General features: G+C 40.7%; 1 protein-coding gene across 1 annotated transcript in view; it reads left to right on the forward strand.

Moving 5' to 3' along the window:
* The window catches only part of LAMA1 (laminin subunit alpha 1), a 145,708-nt gene extending 124,964 nt beyond the window's left edge, over nucleotides 1–20,744 (forward strand). Inside the window, exons 50-63 of the mRNA XM_019540717.1 lie at nucleotides 400–544; nucleotides 1,211–1,352; nucleotides 2,964–3,078; nucleotides 3,282–3,452; nucleotides 4,670–4,821; nucleotides 5,357–5,542; nucleotides 6,004–6,166; nucleotides 7,446–7,558; nucleotides 8,530–8,719; nucleotides 9,904–10,062; nucleotides 11,582–11,735; nucleotides 14,620–14,753; nucleotides 17,808–18,030; nucleotides 20,218–20,744. Of these exons, the coding sequence (XP_019396262.1) occupies nucleotides 400–544; nucleotides 1,211–1,352; nucleotides 2,964–3,078; nucleotides 3,282–3,452; nucleotides 4,670–4,821; nucleotides 5,357–5,542; nucleotides 6,004–6,166; nucleotides 7,446–7,558; nucleotides 8,530–8,719; nucleotides 9,904–10,062; nucleotides 11,582–11,735; nucleotides 14,620–14,753; nucleotides 17,808–18,030; nucleotides 20,218–20,378 (2,208 nt within the window). The 3' untranslated portion in view covers nucleotides 20,379–20,744. The remainder of the gene's footprint in view (nucleotides 1–399; nucleotides 545–1,210; nucleotides 1,353–2,963; nucleotides 3,079–3,281; nucleotides 3,453–4,669; nucleotides 4,822–5,356; nucleotides 5,543–6,003; nucleotides 6,167–7,445; nucleotides 7,559–8,529; nucleotides 8,720–9,903; nucleotides 10,063–11,581; nucleotides 11,736–14,619; nucleotides 14,754–17,807; nucleotides 18,031–20,217) is intronic.
* Nucleotides 20,745–20,803: the final 59 nt, after the last annotated feature.

Genomic DNA, 20,803 nt, shown 5'->3' on the forward strand with positions numbered 1-20,803 from the left:
GTGTTGGTTGCCCCTAAGCATGCAGTCCCCTGCTGGCCCCTCCTGGATGTGTGCCAGCATAATTTTCTCGAACAGCTAGACCTAGATTATAACTCAGTCTGTGCAAGGAACTTGTTCAATTCCTGTGGAAACATCTTGGTAGAGTCCAGAATCTTTCACATCTTAGCTTGTACAAAAATGTGAAACGATCATTTGAAATGTTATAAATAATAAACATTTATAACATTTTAAATGACGTTATGTAACTTGAGCATAGAAAGAGTACCAGTTCTGAGCACTGGGTATACTGACTATATTAATCACCTGTAGTTTTTAATAAAAATATCCCACTCCTTCCACATATTTATTATGTACTATGGGTTTTATATTTTCATTCAATCCATCTATGTTTTACTGCAGAGAGATTTCTTGTCTCTGGAACTTGTTGATGGCAAAGTGAGACTGACTGTTGATCTTGGTTCAGGACCGCTTACTCTTTCAACAGAGAATCGTTACAATAATGGGACATGGTATAAAATTTCATTCAGCCGCAACAAGAAACAAGGTAAGAGTTGAGCAGAAAAAATAAACATTTAGGCTTTCACAAATAGAAATGTCTAAGGCAGTAATTTGGAATGTCAGTATATAACCAGGTCTGGCTACTCTCAATGCATATTCATTCTGCTTTCTTTTTTTGGAAGTGATAGCAGTGCCAGTCTGTTGCTTGGCAAATGATCACTCTGATGTATGAGTTAATCTTGGCCTTGATTTTTTTCCCCCCTTTCTTACATGTAAAGTGTAGAAACTGTTCAAACGCATGAAAGGAAAACGAATTAAATCATATTTAACTATTGCAATGCCTTTGCCTGGCTCTTTGCAGAGGGCAACATCTTTTTTTCTTCTGTATTTATATGGTGCCAGCCACACTAGGGTCCAGGACCAGGGCTTATAGGAACTTACGAGTTTTAATAATGTTTTTTAATATACATAGTTTTTCCTTTGGGGTGTTCCAAAAGTATATTTTAATAGAGAAACTAGTCATCTTATCAAAATATATGAAGTCTTGAGAGTAAAGAAATTCTCCCTTTAAGAGAGGAAGTTTTGAGAGTAAAGTAACTATCCCTCTCTCCTTATGTGACTTTGAGAATCTTTTCATACAAAAATATTGCTAAGTTAGAAAAATGTTTTCCAGTGTTCTTCTTCACTGATTTTTACTTTCATTTCCTTTCAGGAGCATTGGCAGTCATGGATGCATATAACCTTAATTATAAGGAAACCAAGCAAGGAGAATCCCCTGGAGTAGCCTCGGACCTTAATCGTTCAGATAAGGACCCAATTTACATTGGTGGACTACCAAGAGCAAGGGCTGTGAGGTACAGTGTTAGTTCTTCCATCTTTTTCCTCTAGTTGTGTTTGTAAGTATTAAGGAGTGATCTTTCATCAGTCTAAATTGGCATTGTCCCACTGAAATGACTGGAAATCAGCAGAGTCATTGAAGTTAGGAGTTTACACCAGTTACAGATCTGTTTGTTGTCTTTTATATTGTGCTCGCTCATTATCATCATTTCAATTTTAGTAACTTGGAAACAGGCACAAAGAGATTACCTGAATTTTCCAAGCTCACAAACAGAATTTGAATCCAGATTTTGTGTGTCGCAGCCCCATCCTCTATTCTCTAGGCCAGGGTTTGGTAATCTTTTTCTCCTGTGGTCTGAAGCTTGTGACTTTGGTCCCTACAGCAGGCCACAAATCTTTGCCCTTGGCACACCCAAGATATTTGTTTGCCCTTGCCACTGATCCTGAGCCCTTCTGGAGGAATCCTAGGATAGGCATGAAAAAGCAGCAGGGGGAGCAGCAGAGGGGAGGTGCCATGGACAAGGCAAGTGGCACAGCATGGTTACATCTTCAGCCTAATCTCCCAGTTCTGCCTCAGGTTAGGTTGGATCTTTGCAGACTCTTGCCCATGGGCTGTAAGCTGCTGACCTATGTCATACTTTTAAAAATGCTACATACATGAGTGGTGGCCTTACCCTATTTATTTTTTAACTAGCTTGACTTTGGTTATATATTCCTGAAATACAAATAGATTCAGGCCAATTGTACATGGATACCCTGCTTGTTAACTAGTAGCAGATGATAAAACGGGCCTCTCTTAGTTCCTTAGTTGCATCTCAGTTCTTTTAATCTTGCAGGTTCCCTTGTTCCCTCACCCATTGCTGATTGGTTGAGGTGCCCTGGTGGCCCTGCTGCTTGCTGCTGACCAGTTGGGAGGCAAAAATAGCACAATATTTAAAATGGCAGTTTTCACCTCGCTGCTGATCAGGAGCGAGTGGCAGGGCCCCTCCACCGATCAGCAGGGGGGGCATATGGGGGAACAGATCTGCCACACGTCCTACTTCTGCCATGAATTCAGTAGGTCCCATGATTTACATAGAAATGTGCCATTGCAGGTAATGATTTACCTCAAAGCTTTGGTAATGGTACCCATACCATTTGGTATTGCAGTATACTGCCATGCATTTCGACACCGCTTCCATATTGTTCACAGTGGTCCCCCTGCTTTACCTGTGGCAGGTGAGGGTGTTATGGCATGTGATTGTGTCAGGGTTCAATGTGTAGTTTTGCTAATAGGTTAGACAATGAATTTGGTTCATGGTTTGAATAGGGATGGCCCTTTCACAGGCAGGGTGTTGGACTGGGGGTCCCTTTCAGCTCTACTTTTCTATGAATTCTGATGTTCAGATAAGATTTAATATATGTTTGTAACTACATTTTTACTTGGCTTGGCTCTCATTAAATGCCAAAAGTATTCCAATTTAATTGAGCCAGATCAGACTCTTCAGATCAATGATTCTTTTTCTCTCTGAAGAAAAATACCATTCCTGCCCTGCCCTCCAAAAACATTTTCCCCTCAAAAGCTCAGTTTAAATGCTTAAACCATGTTTTTGTCTTTACCATGGGAAAAAAAATCCTTCTTTTTTCAGGAAAGGACTTAGCAGCAGAACATATGTCGGTTGTATTAAGAACTTGGAAATATCCCGCTCTACCTTTGATTTGATTAGAAACTCGTATGGTGTGAGAAAAGGCTGCATATTGGAGGTAGGAAATTCTGCCATCTCTGTTGGGTTTTAATAATCTAGCTCGGTACAGAACCTGATTCATTATAACAATATAGAAAGTAAAACTATCTTAATGTTTTCATAAATTGTCAGTTGGTCAGTCTAGTACTGATACTGTTCTCCCTCATTGAACATCATCCTGGGGACAAAGTCATTGAGTATCTCTCTCCTTTTGCAAAATAGCCTATCCGTAGTGTCAGCATCTTGAATGATGGCTACATTGAATTAGAACCTAAGCCCCTATCTCCTGAAACAGAACTGATGGCAACTTTTGCTACTAAGAACAGTAGCGGAATCATCCTTGCTGGTCTCAACAAGGGAGAAGAGAAGCGACAACGCAGACAAGCACATTTGGTAAGTATCTCAATAGTTTTACACCACAAATACTTTCTTTCAGTCTGTGCTTCCAAATGTCTAATTAGCTATTCATTTCAAGGGTATAAAGTGGATGAACAGAGCTAAACAACAGTGTAAGGAGTAGGAATCATCTCTGAACCAAGAGTTCTAGAGTTCTGCATTTCTCTAGTATAAGGAGTAGGAATTTTTCACAAGCAAATGAAGCTAACTTTGAATATAAATCTTTCATTTCAGTTAAACATGGTCTGCTACTTATGGTTTTAAAGAAAACCTTTTAAATATCTGTGAAGTCTAAACCAATTACAGGGTTGTGTCCCAAATCCATAGACAGTCGATTCCAGTACCTGTTGCTACAGCCATGATTTTGCCAAGTGGCAGCACAGTGAGCAGAGCATTATTTATTTTATGGTTGGTATCTGGGCTGACTGTAGTAGAAAAGAGTTGGGTTGGTTTCAGTTTACTGTACTTAGAAAGGCTGTGAACAACAACTGAAGCAGACACTTCAGAGGAAGATCTGAACAGTCATGTCTTGGTAGGGAGTAAAGTAGTGGTAGGCAGGTAGGAGCAGGTACTACACTTGAACTTAGGAGGAGGCTGGTAGAATAAGCAGCAACCCATTCAACTTAAAACACTGATAGCTGCAGAATGTAAGGGAACAACACAGAGTTAGAATGTTCCTTCTCTTTTCCAACAGCCAAAGGGTATTGTTTGGGGTTCAAACTTATCAGACATCCACTAGTTGGAGGCTGATATGAAAGATGACACTCCCAAGCAGAATTCAGTGACAGCATCCTAGTAATGAGTCCAGCACTCTTCCTTTTTCCTTTGGCTTGGCTGACGCACAAGGATTTTGAAACCATACACAAGCTTGTGTAGCAACCTGATCTTTTACCGTAGAGGAGAGGCTTCTGAAGCTTACATTTTTCTTCTAGTAGAAGGCTTAGTTCTCTGGTTTTCTTTCCACATTCACTGTCACCATGTTACAAAATATGAGATGCAAACACCTCAAGGAACACTTACTTGTTATATTATTTTATTCCTAAATAATTTCACATTGGAATTTTCAAAAAGTCATGGATACATTTTTGTCAGAGTTTGTTTATGGTTTCTAGTTTTGGAGGGCAAACTTGACTAGATTATGTTCTGTGTAAAGCATAAAATGAGAGAAAACAGAATTGCAGGAAAATAATAATCTTTTTATTTAATCTCCACAGCCCTTCTTTTCAATCATGCTGATTGATGGTCATCTCACTGTGCATGTTAATGCAGGGGACAGAGCAAGTACCAGAAAAGTCATTCTCCAGTCTGCTAATGGGACATACAGTGATGGACAAGAACACTCTGTCATCCTGATCCGGAATAAGAGGTGCATGAGACTGTGTGCAGTACCACTTGTTTAATTACTGCATGTCATTGTTAGTTCACCGTGTTCCCTGAAGAACTGACTTAGCTAGCTCATTTGGGTGGAATAATCAGGATTGTGTTTTTCCGCTGTTAATAGAGAAGTTCTGATTTATATGTTAATTGCATGCAGCATACAGCAACTGTTTAAGCTGTGTATGAAAGCTCTCTTAATCTCCAAACAGTATCAGCTACCTGAGTAAAGGATATTAATTTGCTGATAGAAAAAGTACATATTTAATTGGTTATTTTATTATTTTGATGAACATACAAGTCTAGTTTACTTTTAAAACACCTGCAGTAAGATTAGATAGCAAAAGTATTTGTAAAGATATTCAACACGTCTATTGTATTTCATTTTTAAAATATTCTTAGAAGAATCACTTTTATGTGGCTTAGGAGGATTAAACAAATCACAGAATCTTCCTTTCTTAGCACTTGACATTTATAAGGTTGGAATGAAGTTCTTTGTTGAATGAATTTCCACTTTCCCCTTTCAGGATGATAACTGTACAAGTGGATGAAAGTAACCCTGCAGAAATGAGACTCAGCTCATCAGCAGAAATTAGTCCTATGAATATTTCCAACTTCTATGCTGGTGGGGTGCCAGCAGGCGAGGGCATCTTAGGGTTGAAGATGACTGGATCTTTTTACGGATGTATAAGCCATCTGATTTTTAACAAGGAGTAAGTCAGAATGAATGGCAGCACTGTTTTGGAGACAGGAACTGCAAGACTATATATAAAATATAAATTGTTGCTTTGGATTTAACTCCTTCAGGACACAGACATAGGCAAACACAGTGTCAGTGCTCAATGTCAGTGCTCACAATGTCTGCACCTTACAATGTGCAGAAAAGATCAGTTTTGAACTTTCCTCAATGATTATTTTTGTCCATGTTTGCAGTTATTCAGTCTGGCTCAAATATCTTTAATGCATATAAGCATAGCGCACAAAAACAAAATTGGGTTCTCAGTTATCACGTTTATGCATGGGGATGGGCCTACTGCCTAGCAAAACCATTACATGAATAATGGCATGTATTTACAAATATTTTTAACTGATTTGCAAGTTTTTATCCACTGACGTTAGTACTAGATCTTATAGTCTTTTGATGTACTTAGAGCCATCTCCTTTTAAAACATAGGCTTTTGGATTTCACCACTGCTGTGAGGTATCAACATGTGGACATGGGTAACTGCTTGCTTTCAGAGAAGCCTAAACCAGCAATACATCCAGAAGATATTGAGGTTCAACCTGACCTTCAGGCTTTGCCAGTTCCTCTAAGGCCTCTTCCAGATAATAAGAAGGTACATACTACAGACTTAGTCCATACTGTTCTTGTGGAACAAAGGCATTGAGTGGGAAGAAGCTGTGTTCTAAATGTACATTTTTAAACTTGTTTCCAAAGTATAGATTCATCTGCTTCACTCCTTTTCACAGCATGGAGGAATCCAGATAAAATAAGCAATGCCTTGTATAAAATGCCAATGGTTGAAGCAGCAGAACACCAGGTATAATTCTATATAACAGCCACTGGGCCTTATAGCCATGAAGGCCATGTGGAGGGAAATGCAGTTAAGTCTACCATTGCTTACCAACCTGTAGTTTATTTGCATGTAAAGAACTCTTTATAAAAAGAAAAATGGCCTTCCAGCAAGGTCAGTTGAAAGAGTAACCATCATCCATATCTCGTTTTACTGCCAAAATTAATGTATGCTGACAAAGCAGGGCAGGTTAAAGGTGACGAAATAAACTGCACTTATGTAATTCACTGTACCAAATTCTGTGGCCATGTGCAGTTCCTTCCATGGTTTCAGTGGTGAGGGGAAAATCCAGACAACTGTGGAGGAGCAGGATCTGTAAAAGTGCCATAGTCAGTACTTTTGTGCATTAGGTCTGCATGTGGTTTGCAAAAGTTTTTTATCTCTTCCTGTTCCAAAGAAAAACGAGGCAGATCCCCTTTCCCTATATGTACCTGTGCATCTTTATGAAGCGTTTCTCCAAGTATCTTGTAATCATTCTTGTTGTGTGTGGCAGAGGAACCCTGGTTTTGTGGATTTTATACAACATGGCTATAAAAAAGAAAAAGAAATAAGCAGTCTTTCTGAGAGCTGAAGTATAGTGTTGGTGCATACACCATTGCACAGCTATTCATCCCTTAAATCAGGGTAAAAGAGCAGCTTCACTGAATGATAGAAAAATGTCTTCAGTAAGGATCACTAAAGAATTTCCTACTGAAATTCTATTATGTCCTCTCTCGCAAAGGCTGAGACAGCAATGAATAAAAAAACTGCCTGTAAATTAATAAATCAAAAGCTGTAACCCCTAAGCAGGAAAAGATGTGTTCTTAACACAAAATATGTTTTGAACATTATAAGTAATTTTCTCTGACCCTACCACAGGCTTGAAATGTTTGAAAGTTATAGTATTTGATTAAATGAATTGCATGCTTATCTCATGCGTCAACTTCACGCAGTGAAAATACAACACGGCTACAGTACCAGGTAACACTGCTAATCGGCAGGAGAGTGTTTGAATAGCACTTGTGGAATATTCTCTTTTTAAATAAAGCTTTTTCATTGATAGGCACAGTGTGCACAAGATGAAATGCCAGATCATGTTCCTGGTGCCCGCCAGTTTGGACTTGCCAGAGGCAGCCATTTAGTACTGATTTTTAATCCGAGTACTGTCAGGAGGAAGTATGTATATTTTGAATCATGCACCTTCTCCCCCACCCCCACACATTCCCTTATATTTGGTTATGAGGAGAAAACAGTTTTAAATGAGGTTCCTCTCCAAACCTAGATCAGACCGCTGACCCCTGCCTTAATTTCCTCAGTCTGTTACCATCAAATAAAGCACCAGAGATACTGCATTGTAACTACACCCTCCTTTCAGATTTATAGTGCAGTACTTTAATTCAAACATAACTCTCCCATCCTCCTTCTTCAGACTCAGCAAATCTGTCTGTCCCTTACAGACTTCTAAATCTCTCCTAAGAATTCTTGCTTTTGCCACCCCTCTCCCCCCAACTATATAGCTCTAACCAGACCCTATCCTTTGATTCAGAGAACCTCTTGTCCAGTCTTTTACAGATATCCTGCAGTAATGTCTTGCTCACTGCAGATCTCTCTCAGGCCTCAGTGTAGCTGACTGGAAGCTAAAGAGACTCCCTGCTGTAGCTTTCCTCCAACAAACTGACTTACCCGTTTCCCTCTCCATCACTTCTCCTCCCCCCTCTACTTTCCTAGGAGCTAACGAGCATCTCTCCTTTTTTCAATCTTTCTTTGGCCTCAGGCTGTACAGTAAATCCCAACAGGCCTGCTTACAAGTTACCAGCTTCTGCTATGCTGCTCTGGGACTCATTCCCTTCACCTGGGAGGTGGGCAAACCTGCAACAGGTTACAGCTGGCCCCAGTCTCCTCAGAGGTTCAGTTCTGCCTGTGACAATCACTTTGTATTTCTGATTGAAACTATGCATACTGTATTACTTTATATTTTGGATTGCATTAGGAACCATTTTTTCAAACATACAAAATGGACCGTAACTTTGCTTTACTGCTCTGCATCTTCTTTTATTGTAAGATTTAGGTTAGACTCTTTCAGCTATAATGCCTGCCTATCGGTACAGAGTAAAGGATTTCAACAATATTTCATTGTTACTGTTTAGACTCTCTGTTCAGTTGAACCTCAGAACCTATGCGTCTAGTGGCCTGATTTACTACATGGCTCATCAGAATCAGGTTGATTATGCATCCCTTCAGCTTCTGGGGGGACAGCTATATTTCTCATTTGATCTTGGAAAAGGAAAAGCAGTGACTTTTCACCCTGCTATCATCAGTGATGGAAAATGGCACACGGTAGGTATCAAGAGGTTTGTGCTTAACCTTGTTTCACCTGCAGTTACTGAGCCAAATCACACTGCCTTTCTCACATATTGGCATTGGATGGAATAAGACATAAGGCCTTTACACTGTTACAAATTAATTAAGTATAATAAAGTACTTCCCCAGTTTTATTCTTCTTAATTTTACAGTAAGTCACACACATAGTTACCGCCCCTTATTTAAGGATAAGAACTTACTAAAATTGTAGCAAGTAAAAGCAGTAACCCTCCCCTCCATAAGAAAATCCTGCAAAGTGGACTGTAAATTTGAGCTTGCCCAGAAGTTTCCTACACATTCTTACATGGATGAAGAAAAAATTGTGACAGTATTGAGTGGAGACCAGTGCTTTCACTGCAGAGACCCTGCATCTCTACCTTGCCTCTGTGCTTCCATTGTTTACATGGTGGTGGAGCTTCATTAGACTTTCCAGCCAGCTGCTGGGAGGCCCCTTCCTATGCACGATAGGTAGCTCACATAGTGTGTAGGGGGAGCTCTGCACCAGGTACTAGCTCTGCCAGCATCAGCCTCAATTCAAATTTTCATTGGACAGGTAGTAAAATATTACAATATATCCCATTAGGCCTCCCCCTGCTTCTACATGCACAGAGCTCTAACTCCATGAATGGGGTTCTCTAGAAGCAGAAAGATGCTATCTTCCATATCCACCATAGAAATCCATGAAGCAATATAACAAGTAGAATACCAAATAACCTTGCACTCAAAAAAAGCAAAGTTGAGCCTTGATCTAAGTGATACCTGAGATGAGCTCTAGCTGAGGGGTGGAATATTCAAGAATTAATTATCCTTGTTAGCTGGTGCAATAAACACAGCTAAATGAGGCATCAGATTGGTTGTCTGTTACTTAACCTTTCAAATACTAATATCATAAGATTTTGAAATGCATGCTCACTGGACAACAGATAATCAGTGCTGGCCATAAAGTGCTTGAGTACAAGCAACGTGTAGATGAAAGCCCTTTAACAGTCATGCTGTTGCATTATGATGTAAGTTCAAGGAATCAGTGATTTTTTTTTCTCAATATCAGTCCCACAAGCAATGCACTGAAGTGAGCTACCTTCTAGGAAGTGCATTCCAAAATGAATTATGTTTGTTCTTATTGTAGGCAGCAGTTTGATACAGTTTATCTTTTCTTTCAGATAAAGGCAGAATATGTTAAAAGGAAAGGCATAATCATCGTTGATGGTCAGGAGTCAGCAGCAGTTACTGCTCTGGGAGATGGCAGCACACTGGATGTTGAAGGGAAGCTCTATCTGGGAGGACTTCCCTTAGATTATACAGCTAAGAATATTGGAAATGTAAGAACTGTATTTAATATCTTAGCTATATATGTATAAAGGGTAGGTACTCCTAGCTTCACAGCGTAATTTATGGACTGAGGACCCAGACTCTGACAGGTACTTATATGCCTAAATCTTCTGCTTTCAAATATAAGTTAAGCACCTAAAGAACATTGAGGGTCTGGGTCTGACTCTTCGGAAATAAATTCATAAATACCATTTTCCAGTGAAGTGTTTTATCACTTTAAAACAAGGGTGTCAAACTCAGATCAGTGGAAGAGACTATTCCCTCCTTTTCAGGTGCCTCCAGGCCATGATAGATTTGGGGGTGGTCCTGCTTTCAGCTGGGGGTGGACTAAATGACCTCCTGAGGTCCTTTCCAGCCCTGATTTTCTATGAGTCTGATTCATGCCAGAGCTCTCACATTGGCAGTCCGAACATCCCTGTGACCAGAAGCTCTGGCACTGGTTGTGGGGCTGTCTGTGGCAGCAGTCAACACCCTGACCTGCAAGGAGACAGGATGTGTGAACGCATGCGCACGCACGTGTGTGTGTGTATGTATGCATGTATGCGCTTGTGTTTTCATTAATGATAATTCATTTAGCTGCTGGGACATAGAATGTGTGTGTGTCTGCACATGTGTGCTTGTACAAGTGAAAGAAATCCTGCAGGGGGAGGGAGCACGCGCGCGCGTGTGTGTGTGTGTGTGATCCTGCAGGCACAGGGAGCATGAGAGAGAGAGACACTGCAGACTGTGTTTGTGTGTGTGTCCAACCCCGTACTGCTATGGTCAGAAGCCCCACCATTGCAGCCAGAGTCCTGGCTCTTGCTGCACTGATGGTAGCAGCCTACACCCCAGTAGAGCCAGGGTGCTGGCAGCCCCAGCAACATGTTAGGCAAAGCAACATTTCAGGCAAAGGCTTGCCATCATGGCCAGAGCCCTAGCAGCTCTGTGGACAGAAACTCAACCACTGTAGACAGAGATGGCGCTTCCAGTGGTAGCCAATGTCCTGCCTTTTGCTGGGGTGCAGGCAGCCCCAGATGCACAACTGAGTCAAAGGTTCAATTACCATGACCAGAGCCCAAGCTCTAGCTCTGGCTGCAGGGCTGGGGCTTCCTGCAGTGGCAGCCAGAGCCCAAGCTTTGACCATGGTGGCAGGACTTCCTATGCCAGCAGCTCCAGTGGCACTGTGGGCAAACTCTGCCACTTTGGCCTGAGATGCAGCTTTGCTTCGTGTGGCGGGGCTTCCTGGCATGGTAGCCCAAGCTCCAGTGAGAGCCAGGGTTTAGGTAACTCTAGGGACACTGCAGTCAGAATCTCTGATGCCATGGCCAGAGCCTGCTGAACAGGATCTTTTACTTCACCCTGTCTGTGGTGGCAGAGCTTCTGCCTGTGGTGCTGCTTGCATTTGTGACGTTATCTAAATAGTTATGTAGGTACTTTATATCCTTAAATTTTCTTTTCAGAGAGAATAGCTCCTGGTGTCAAGTGCTGCAGAGAGATTGACTTCCAAATTATGTGATTTATCATATCTAGGTCACCAACAGTATCCCTGCATGCATTGGCAGTGTGATGGTTAACAATAAGCCACTGGACAAAGAAAGCCCAGTCTCCATCTTTGCTGTGAATAAATGCTATGCAACAGCGCAGGAAGGCACTTACTTTGATGGAAGTGGCTTTGCTGCTCTTGGTAAGCACCATTAATGGAACCAGTAGCTTACTGAATTAGTGTTAATGTAAATGCATCACTTTTCTGTCTAGCTAGAAATGAACGTAATTAAATGACGCTTCAATCAACTCCTGTATGTTTTGTGTACACACTTCTAATTGACTCCTTGCCTTTTTACATTCAAGACTCTAGCCTCTTCCCACTCACCAGTGATCTGGCAGTCAACTAAGGAGTCTTTTCTATAAGTAAAGACCTATCTCTTTTGTAGCTGAGAACAGAAACTGTGGTACTTTTTTCTTGTATTTCTTCATATATGCATCTATAAGAGCTTAAGCTGGTGTATTTTTATGACCAAGGAGTCAAAAGACATGAAAGGGAGAGTAATTTGAAATAGTGTAGCTCACTTTAATTTTATTCTGTTTCTTCAACATATAAGTTTGATTGTATTGGTATATAAGAGTCTTGAAGGCTTTGACATGACACATTTATATTAATGAAAATTACAGTAGGTTCTACAATGGTCAAATGACCCCTGTTTGGGGGTAGCTGCACATATTAGGCTGCTGTTACTTAGCCGTGTTTACTAGGGAATGGGAAGGCAGGTAATACATATTAAATCAAATCTAAAGTGACCCTGAATTTAAGGTGAGATGACCCCCCCCAGTTAGATTGTATACATGGAAAATTATAAAATTGTTTTAATTTTCTTAGTCTAGAAACTAGTAAGGGTGTGCAAAGTGGGCCATATTGGATTCGGATTCGGCCTGATTCGTGGGACACTGATTCAGTTTGTTGATCACAATCCCAATTCAGTTTGGCCCAATCTGAAGATTCGATGCTGATTTAGAAAATCAGCGATCTGGCTATAGACACAACTTTAAATGTTTTTTCTACATACCTTGAGGTACCAGATGTGGTTTGTGAACGCTGAGATGGTGGGGGGGATGGAGTGTCGTACAGGAGTACGGGGTCCCCCGCGCGCTCTGTGGTGGACCCAGAAGTGCTTGTGGCCCACTTCTGGGTCTCCTGCCAAGTGTGCTGGGGATACCACCCTCCCTGGTAGGAAGCTCCATCTGCCCCACCTGGTACCTTGAGGTATGTAGAAAAAACACTTAACGCTATGTCTTATGTCTGAATCATTGAATCTCTCCGAATCAATTGTGAGGGTTCCAGTTCGATTCAGAGAGATTAAAGGGTCTCCTGATTTGATTCAGATTCGGCCAACCAATTGGGCCAAATTTCTGCTGACTCAAATCAGCGACCGAAGCTTCGCACAGCCCTAGAAACTAGTTATTAGAGTCCTCTTAAATTCTTCCCTTCCCATCACTGGCACGTGGAAAGTAGTGGCTGGGGGGCAGGCAGTCTGTTCCCTACCTTTTGCCCCACCTTGCCACTGCCCTCTGTGCCTGTCTCTCTGCTGCCTGTCCTCTCCCAGTGCCTTGCCCTTCCTACCACTTGCCCCCATCTTGTGCCTGTCCCCTCCTCCTTTCCTTTTCAGGTGCTCTTTCTCTGTCTCTGCTGGGGGCACAGAGCACCTGGCTGTACCAGGCAGTAGTGGTGGCTCCAGCTTCAGCCTCCAGCCCCAGTTGAGGTCAGGGCTGGAGTCACAGCATCTCCCTGGCCACTTTGTGCTCCTGTTTCCCCATGCTTTCCCTGTACCATGTGCACATTCCCCACACTGCTCTTGTTCTGTGCCACACTTCCCTTGCATACCACGGGTCCCTTCCCCACATTCCCCTTGCTCTGCACATCCCTTCACCTGTATTCCCTGTGGCACCTGTTCCCCCATGCTTCCCCACCACACCACGTGCCCCTTCCCTGTGCTGCCCCTTGCATGTGTCCTTTCTATGCTCCTTCCTACACTGTGCACCCCCTCCCTCCACACTTCTCTTCCCCTGTGCCCCTTTACCACATACCCCTTGTTCCACACGCCCTTCACCTGTGCTCCCTCCACATCAGGCTCCCTTTCTCTGTGCCCACGTTCACTGCCCCCTTTTTCTCATGTGTTTCCCCTTACTGTGTACCCTTTTTCCATGTCCCCTCTATGTTAGATACCCTTTCCCCCTGTCCTTCCCTGTACTGCATGCCCTTTTCTTGTGTCCCCACCTCCCACTGTGTGCCCTTACCCTTTGCCCACGCTGCTCACCATACACCTTTTTCCCTGCACTTCCTGATGCACTGTGGTCCTCTTGCTCCATGTATCCCTTCCCCCATGCAGTTTCCCTGCACGCCATGTGTCCCCTTCCCCATGCCCCACTTACCTTGCACATCCTTTTCCTGGCAATCCCTTCACTTTGCTTTCCCCCATGTTCCCCCCACATCATACACCTCTTCCCTACACCTTCCCGTATATCCCTTACCTGTCTCATGATCCACCCTGGCCCCACCTGGAGCTGCAGCAGCTGCTTGTCTGACCCATAGTCAGTTCTAAGACAAGAGATCTCCCCCCACCATACTGAATGGGGCAGGAGGGGTTGGGGAGCACCTCATCTTATACTCAAAGTGTGGTAATCTGTGTGCCTTGAATAGCTAGTCCAAGATAAGGTACAGCGTAACTTAAATTGGTTTACTTTTATCCACCACTTTTGCAAGAGTAATTTGATATGGAATTTAAATGAATCATACAATATAAGACCATGTCTGTGCCCACTCATTTTTTTCATAATTGCATATATGTAAAAATGTTGTTTGTTCAAATCCTAAGTGAGTATAGAAGGTATCAAAGAATGCAAGGGAGTTTAACTCTCACCACTTTCCATATTATTTCTGAATTTCATCTGTAGCCTTCAAATAATTTTCTCCCCCTTTCAGGATTTTGATGATTAAGAGGCCTATCATATTGTCCATCACAGCCTATTTATACTGTGGATTACAAATCTTTTATTTTAGGCATCTTTTTTTTCAGTTAGAGAAGGTTATAAAGTCCGATCTGATGTGCATGTTACATTTGAGTTCCGTACCACTGCCGCAAATGGAGTTCTTCTTGGAATTAGCAGTGCTAAAGTAGATGCCATTGGATTGGAGATTGTAAATGGCAAGGTGGGTTGCATCTGAATATCCTCATTCACTGTAGAAATTTGCCAAGTCTTGAGCTAAATTGGAAGGTCAGAATTGTTGATTATAAGCAAGACTACCTCAACCACATATGATGCAAGCAAAAGACCAGGAAGCGATAGTAGCAAAGATGCTGCCATGATTCACTACCCACTTAGCCTGGGATTGACTTTGGGTCACAAGGAAGATGAGTTCTTATCATGATTGTCACAACACAATGACTTCTTGTCCTATGATTTAAGGATAGTAACTTACCAAATATGTAATAAATAAAAGTGCCAGTCATCTTCTCCATAGAAGAATCATGTAAAATGGAAAGCAACCACAGTATGTATGGTAGCCTATAGGATTGCTGTTTCTTTTATGTTTGCATAAGCTACTATACTGTATATATTGTTCACAGCCAGCTTCCTTACTTATAACTTGTTTCCTTTTTCAGTGCCAGTAACTTGCCCTTTCCCAGATATGCTCTTGCATAAGTGCTTAGCTGCTGTATCTTAACCAAAAAAACTTAGCAAGTATAGGTGAGGGTCTTATTAATGTACCGAGATAAGAAATTCTATGGATATGGAATGAGTCATGATTTAATATTCTGTCATTTTCTTTTAAATTGAGGCTACAAAGCTTGGACAAAAGTGTGTACAAGAATGTTGGTTTAAGTTTCCGTCTTTCTTAGAAGTTTTAGTTATTTATCAAACTGATTTTATAAATCCATCAACTTAATTTTATTTAGGAAAATGAAAGTTGTGTTACAAAAATCAGTTCTTTTTTTAGCTACAGTTAAAACAAAAGAGAAATTTAAATCTCTTGAATGGGATTAGTATAAACAAGAGATTTTTTTAAGTGAATCAAGAGCAAATTTTTGATTACTTGTTAAATAAATATATTTTAAAATATAACTTATATCAGCACAATTAAAAGCTAAGAACAGTATTTAAAATGTTTCAGCCGTATGGTCTAAACAATAAATTGACATTGAAGAGAAGCATAAATCAGTTTAGAATAACTGTGTACAAATAAAAGTCCATGATTATTTGAACCAAAATATCTGAAATATACCACTTTTGTTTGCAGGAATATTTTCTATAAAGTGAGTTTTAGGGGGACAGAAGTGCCTTTATCTGAGATTTGGTGATTCTACCACTATACCTGCACCCCTTCCTTAGCCTTAAAGCCTGAAATCTCAGCCATCCATTTAATCTTGAATGGATACAACACTGCTAAGCACCTTCAGAACCGCAGATATGTTTATACTACTAGGCCTCCCTTCTTACCCTAATCCCGACCCTCTTCAGCATTCACACCTCTCCGCCATTGGTCTTCCTTGAGATGCTCTTTGAAACACAAGCTCTTGAAGCCAGGTTTCCTTTTATAGTAAGTCCTTCCTGACATGTCCTCAGGACTCATCTAACCTAAGCATGTTGATGGCACAGGAAGTCTGAGCACAAAAAGCAATTTTTAGTTGCATTTGGTTGTCACCCTGAAATTAGTGAGAAAAGTGGAGGCAGCTCAATGACAAATCATGAATGTGTATGTAAATGCAGCACTTTATTGAAAGAGATTGAAGACATATCAAATTATAAATAGGAACAGTACTTAATATAAGAAGTTTTCTAATAATTTGCACCGTGAGGAAACAAGTGGTGTCAACAGTCTGCAAGAACCAAGCTTCTGCCATTTTAGGTTACTTCCAACAGTGCCTTATTAAGCCCTATTAAGAGAGAACCTATAGCTCTTTCTTGGTGTAAAGGAGGCTAACTTAAAGTTCTTATGATTCCCTGTCCAGGCCATTTCTTCACCTAATAAAAAATAACCAAATTATATGTGGTATCATTAACTAGGTAACTCATCACTATATTACAATTAATTTATAAATCTATTTTAAATAAATCACACCCTCTTTAATTTACAAACAATCCATAAACCATCATGAACCTAGATGGCATGTTAGGACAGTATGGTTAGGCTACACAAGGGAATCATATTGATTGTATCACATCTGGGTGCCTTTGACTCCCTAGCGTGATGACCAGGTACCTATTCAGAACTCGGTCAATAGTTGATTTTGATGCAAGTCCGAGCAACACCTGAACTTAAGCCTCCAGGCTTGCAAAGTGCTGTCATCATGCCCTTTAACAAGCAAAACTAATGACAAAATAGCTATCCAGAGACTATTCCACATTTCCCACAGCAACACAAGCCTGGAATCCTGTCCCCCACTTCTTTAACTAGTATAAAAAGCTGTTGTTGCAAGTCATTCCTTCATTAGAGTGAATGTCAATATTTATGGAAAATACTCAGAGCAATTAGCTGTGTTCCCAGTTCTCACTGGCCATTAAGCTCCATAAACCAGCACGGAAAATACCTTCTAACAGTCAATACATAATTCATCACTCATCTGTTCTATGCAATACATGTATAATTGATTGTTTTTCAGTATTTTTTTTCCCCAGAAATAGTTCATTTTCTATTCAAAATTTCTCAGCTATAGGGACTTTGTTATATCCCTTTTCCCACAACAAGCACATTATGAGGGTAACAGTTACATATTAGTATTACAAGACAAATAGTTGCCTATAAAATTAAAAGCACAAAAAAATAGAATAATTTCAAATACATATCCATATGTTTATTGGCATTGACCTGATGTTTCGTATCTTACATATCACCACCCACAAAAAAAGTTTCTGGACATAATGTTTCTAGTTCTTCTTTTGCTTACTCTGATGTCAACCAGGTATAACTCATGTTTAAATCACAGCAAAAACACTGTAATACGATGAGAAAAGGACTGAGTCTAAATTGGCAGCAAACCTTTAAATCCCAAGTAAAAAATAGCAGGGGTAAGGTGGATAGTTAAGCTTCTCATGTTTAGATTTCAAGATACTTAAAATTCTAAGTTCCCCATAATCAAGTTGAGCATAAGGCTTGATGAAATCACCACACGAGGAATGTATACCACCATGATTGTGCTTTTATTAGATTGCTTTCTATGCTTATGCTAGCTGTATCTTCATTGGCATCTGGATATTTGAACAGGTTTTGTTCCATGTCAACAATGGAGCTGGCAGAATAACAGCCACATATGAAACAAGAGATGCAAATAGCTTATGTGATGGGAAGTGGCACAAACTTCAAGCAAACAAAAGCAAACATCGAATTGCTCTGATAATTGATGGGAACATGGTCCAGGCTGATAATCCTCATATCCAGTCAACATCTGCAGATACAAACAATCCTATTTATGTTGGAGGCTATGCCAGTATGTATAATAGTTTTTTTCTCTCTCATAAAAGAAAACTATGTGTTCAATTCATCAGAAGTATAGATCATGATAACTATTTTGCAAATGTTACGTGAGATGCTATGAGCTTACTAATGTTTTGGAATTTAAAAAAATCAATTGGTGGAGTATGGAATAATCCCAGTCATAAAAATAATTCTCGATTTAAATTTAGCTTTGAGTATAAATTTATAGACCTAGATCAACTGAGCTTGGTACAAGAAGATACCACTTTATACTCCCCAGTGTGAAACCTGGTTCCTAGCACTGGAGCAGTAGTACAGCTTTTGACAGACTTCCTTTCCTTGGGGTTTTGACTTTGTCTGAGGCCTCATGCATGATTTCTATGTGTGGAGATTCTTGTGAAGGTGTCGTGCTTCAACGCATTTTTCCCCATCTGTCTGGGTACTCACCATGGTTGTCCTCTTGTTCTGACCACATTCCTACACAGCTGCTGTGATGCAGTATTCAGGTTGGGCTGATCCTCTGGAGGGGATGGGAGGTTGGTAGTTGCTTTGTTCTACACAGAATACCTGCTAGAGTCTGTGCTAGCAGACACCAGGATAGAGGCAGTGCCAGTTTATCTGCACGTCTCATATGTTTTACACAATTACCTTTCTGAAATAAACATTGCTCTGTCATTATGTTAGAGTAATACCAAGTATTTCCTCCTCCTTCCCCACCCACCCTTTGTATTCAAATCACTGTTTTTTATTTAGAAGCTTTTGCTTCCTTCAGTCCCTTCTCAGCATTTGATGAAGTATGCTGTGGCTTACAAAAGCTTATGCATTTCTGAATTAGTTAATCTAGGGGTTTTCAACCATTTTTGGTTAGTGTACCCCTGGCAGCCAGTCCAGAGTAGGGAGTCCCCCAGCTGGTCAACCAGCAGTTGTGGGGGGGTCCCTCCAGCAGAAGTGCCAGTGGCAAAACCATGCCGCCCGCTTCTCCGTGCCACTACTGGACACCCCCGGTGGCTTCCCAAGTATCCCCAGGGGTATGCATACCTCCAGTTGACAACCCCTGAGTTAGGCTATAAGGTGCATATCTACCCTGCCGATACCAAGAAAAACAGAAATTAGTTACTTTTAGTGTGCTGGTTTTTTAATCCTTAATGTGAGCAAGGTCACATGTGATACTATAGTTATCCATTAAGAAGGCTGAGTTTGTAACATCTGAAAAACAGCCACTTTGCAAGTAGGTTAAATGTGTTTCTATAACTTTTTAATAGCCCTGTTTGTACTGAGATTGAGTTGACCAAGTATGATAGCATAATACATATTTTTAAAAAGAATGTCAAACTGCCCACATTAATTAGTCTCTGAAACAGCTGTTCTGGTTTATCAGATCAGATAATATTCCTATTTGTTGTTATGAAGCATTTAGGATTATGAAATCCACAGGCTAATCAGCTAAGGAAAGCTTAGAAATAATACCTTGTCCTTGCATAGCAGTTTTTGGTGTTTAGGCTCAAAGTACTTTACAGATATTAATAAATTAATCCTAGAAGATCACAGCTAGTATGTGAGCTTCTAGAAGTCCACAGAGAGTTTTATCAAAGTTCTGGGCTCTTTACTGGTACTAATACCAATACTAGTAAGATTCATAGTAAGTATAGGTACAGGAGGCCCCTTAACACTCAAAGTGCATCAGAAAGCCATGTACAGCTTCATACCTTGCATACAACCAGTGGCACATAAAGGCCTGTAACAATTTCAAAGAGCTCAGCATGAAGGAAGAGGTTGGGAGAGGGGCCAACGAGTGGCTAATTTGTTCATGGCTCTTCAGGTCCAGCAGCTGCAAACACCCTGGCAAAAGGTCTGCTTTGAACCAGGTGGCTTTGTTAGTGATTGAAAATTGGCCTTCTCCACCTTTGCATCCAGGCTGAGGTTAATTCTTTTCTCAACTATGGCATAGATCAGTTTGTCAAGTTTGCTTGTGTCAGCACTACAGCCTAAGTACAGCAGCCTGATCTTGTAAGGCAGTGATCATGTCCATAACAGTGTGAGCAACCTCTGCGTACACTGATATATTGTGGGATCTGATGCTCTTTAGGACCTATGTTTATTGCTAGTCATTTTTTAAAGAATTACTTCTCAGCCAGGATCTTTTTTTTTCTCCCATTATTTTAGTCCCCTTCCAATCTATGTATTTCTTGTTGTTTTTCAGCTGATGTGAAGCAAAACTGTCTGACTAGCAAAAGCTCATTCCATGGGTGTTTGCGAAACCTGATGTTGATCAAAGGCCAACAGGTAGAATCCTTTGACTTCAGCAAAGCCTTTGACCTGCGTGGAGTCTTTCCTCATTCCTGCCCTGGACCTGAACGTTAAACTGCAGGGAACGGTTTTAGGATTGAGAGCAGGTTACTTTTTGTTGTTGCAGTTGTTTATTTTCCCATTTCTTTGTGAAGAGAAGTTGTTATGAGAACCCAGGCCTCTTTGATTTTCAGGTCCTTTCCGACTCAGGACAAATTTTTAGGCAGAAGTTCTGCACTTAAACATTTTAACAAAAAAATACCTCTACTAAAATGTTAACAGCATTAATTGGGATTATTTTTCTTTTTGAACCTTTTATTAATCAGTGTTTGCAACGTGTTCTGTTGATTACTTGACAGTATTTCATTTAATTGTATATTGGTCTTTTTATAAAAAATAAAAAAAATTGGAGACCACATAATAAAAATGCAGTAAAACATGGACTGTGTTACTTGATGTAGTGGCTTGTGCATTTGAACTGTCACAGAAAACAAACAAAC

The sequence above is a fragment of the Crocodylus porosus genome, unplaced genomic scaffold, assembly GCF_001723895.1.
Source record: "Crocodylus porosus isolate Cpor-Errol unplaced genomic scaffold, CroPor_comp1, whole genome shotgun sequence".
NCBI lineage: Eukaryota > Metazoa > Chordata > Crocodylia > Crocodylidae > Crocodylus > Crocodylus porosus.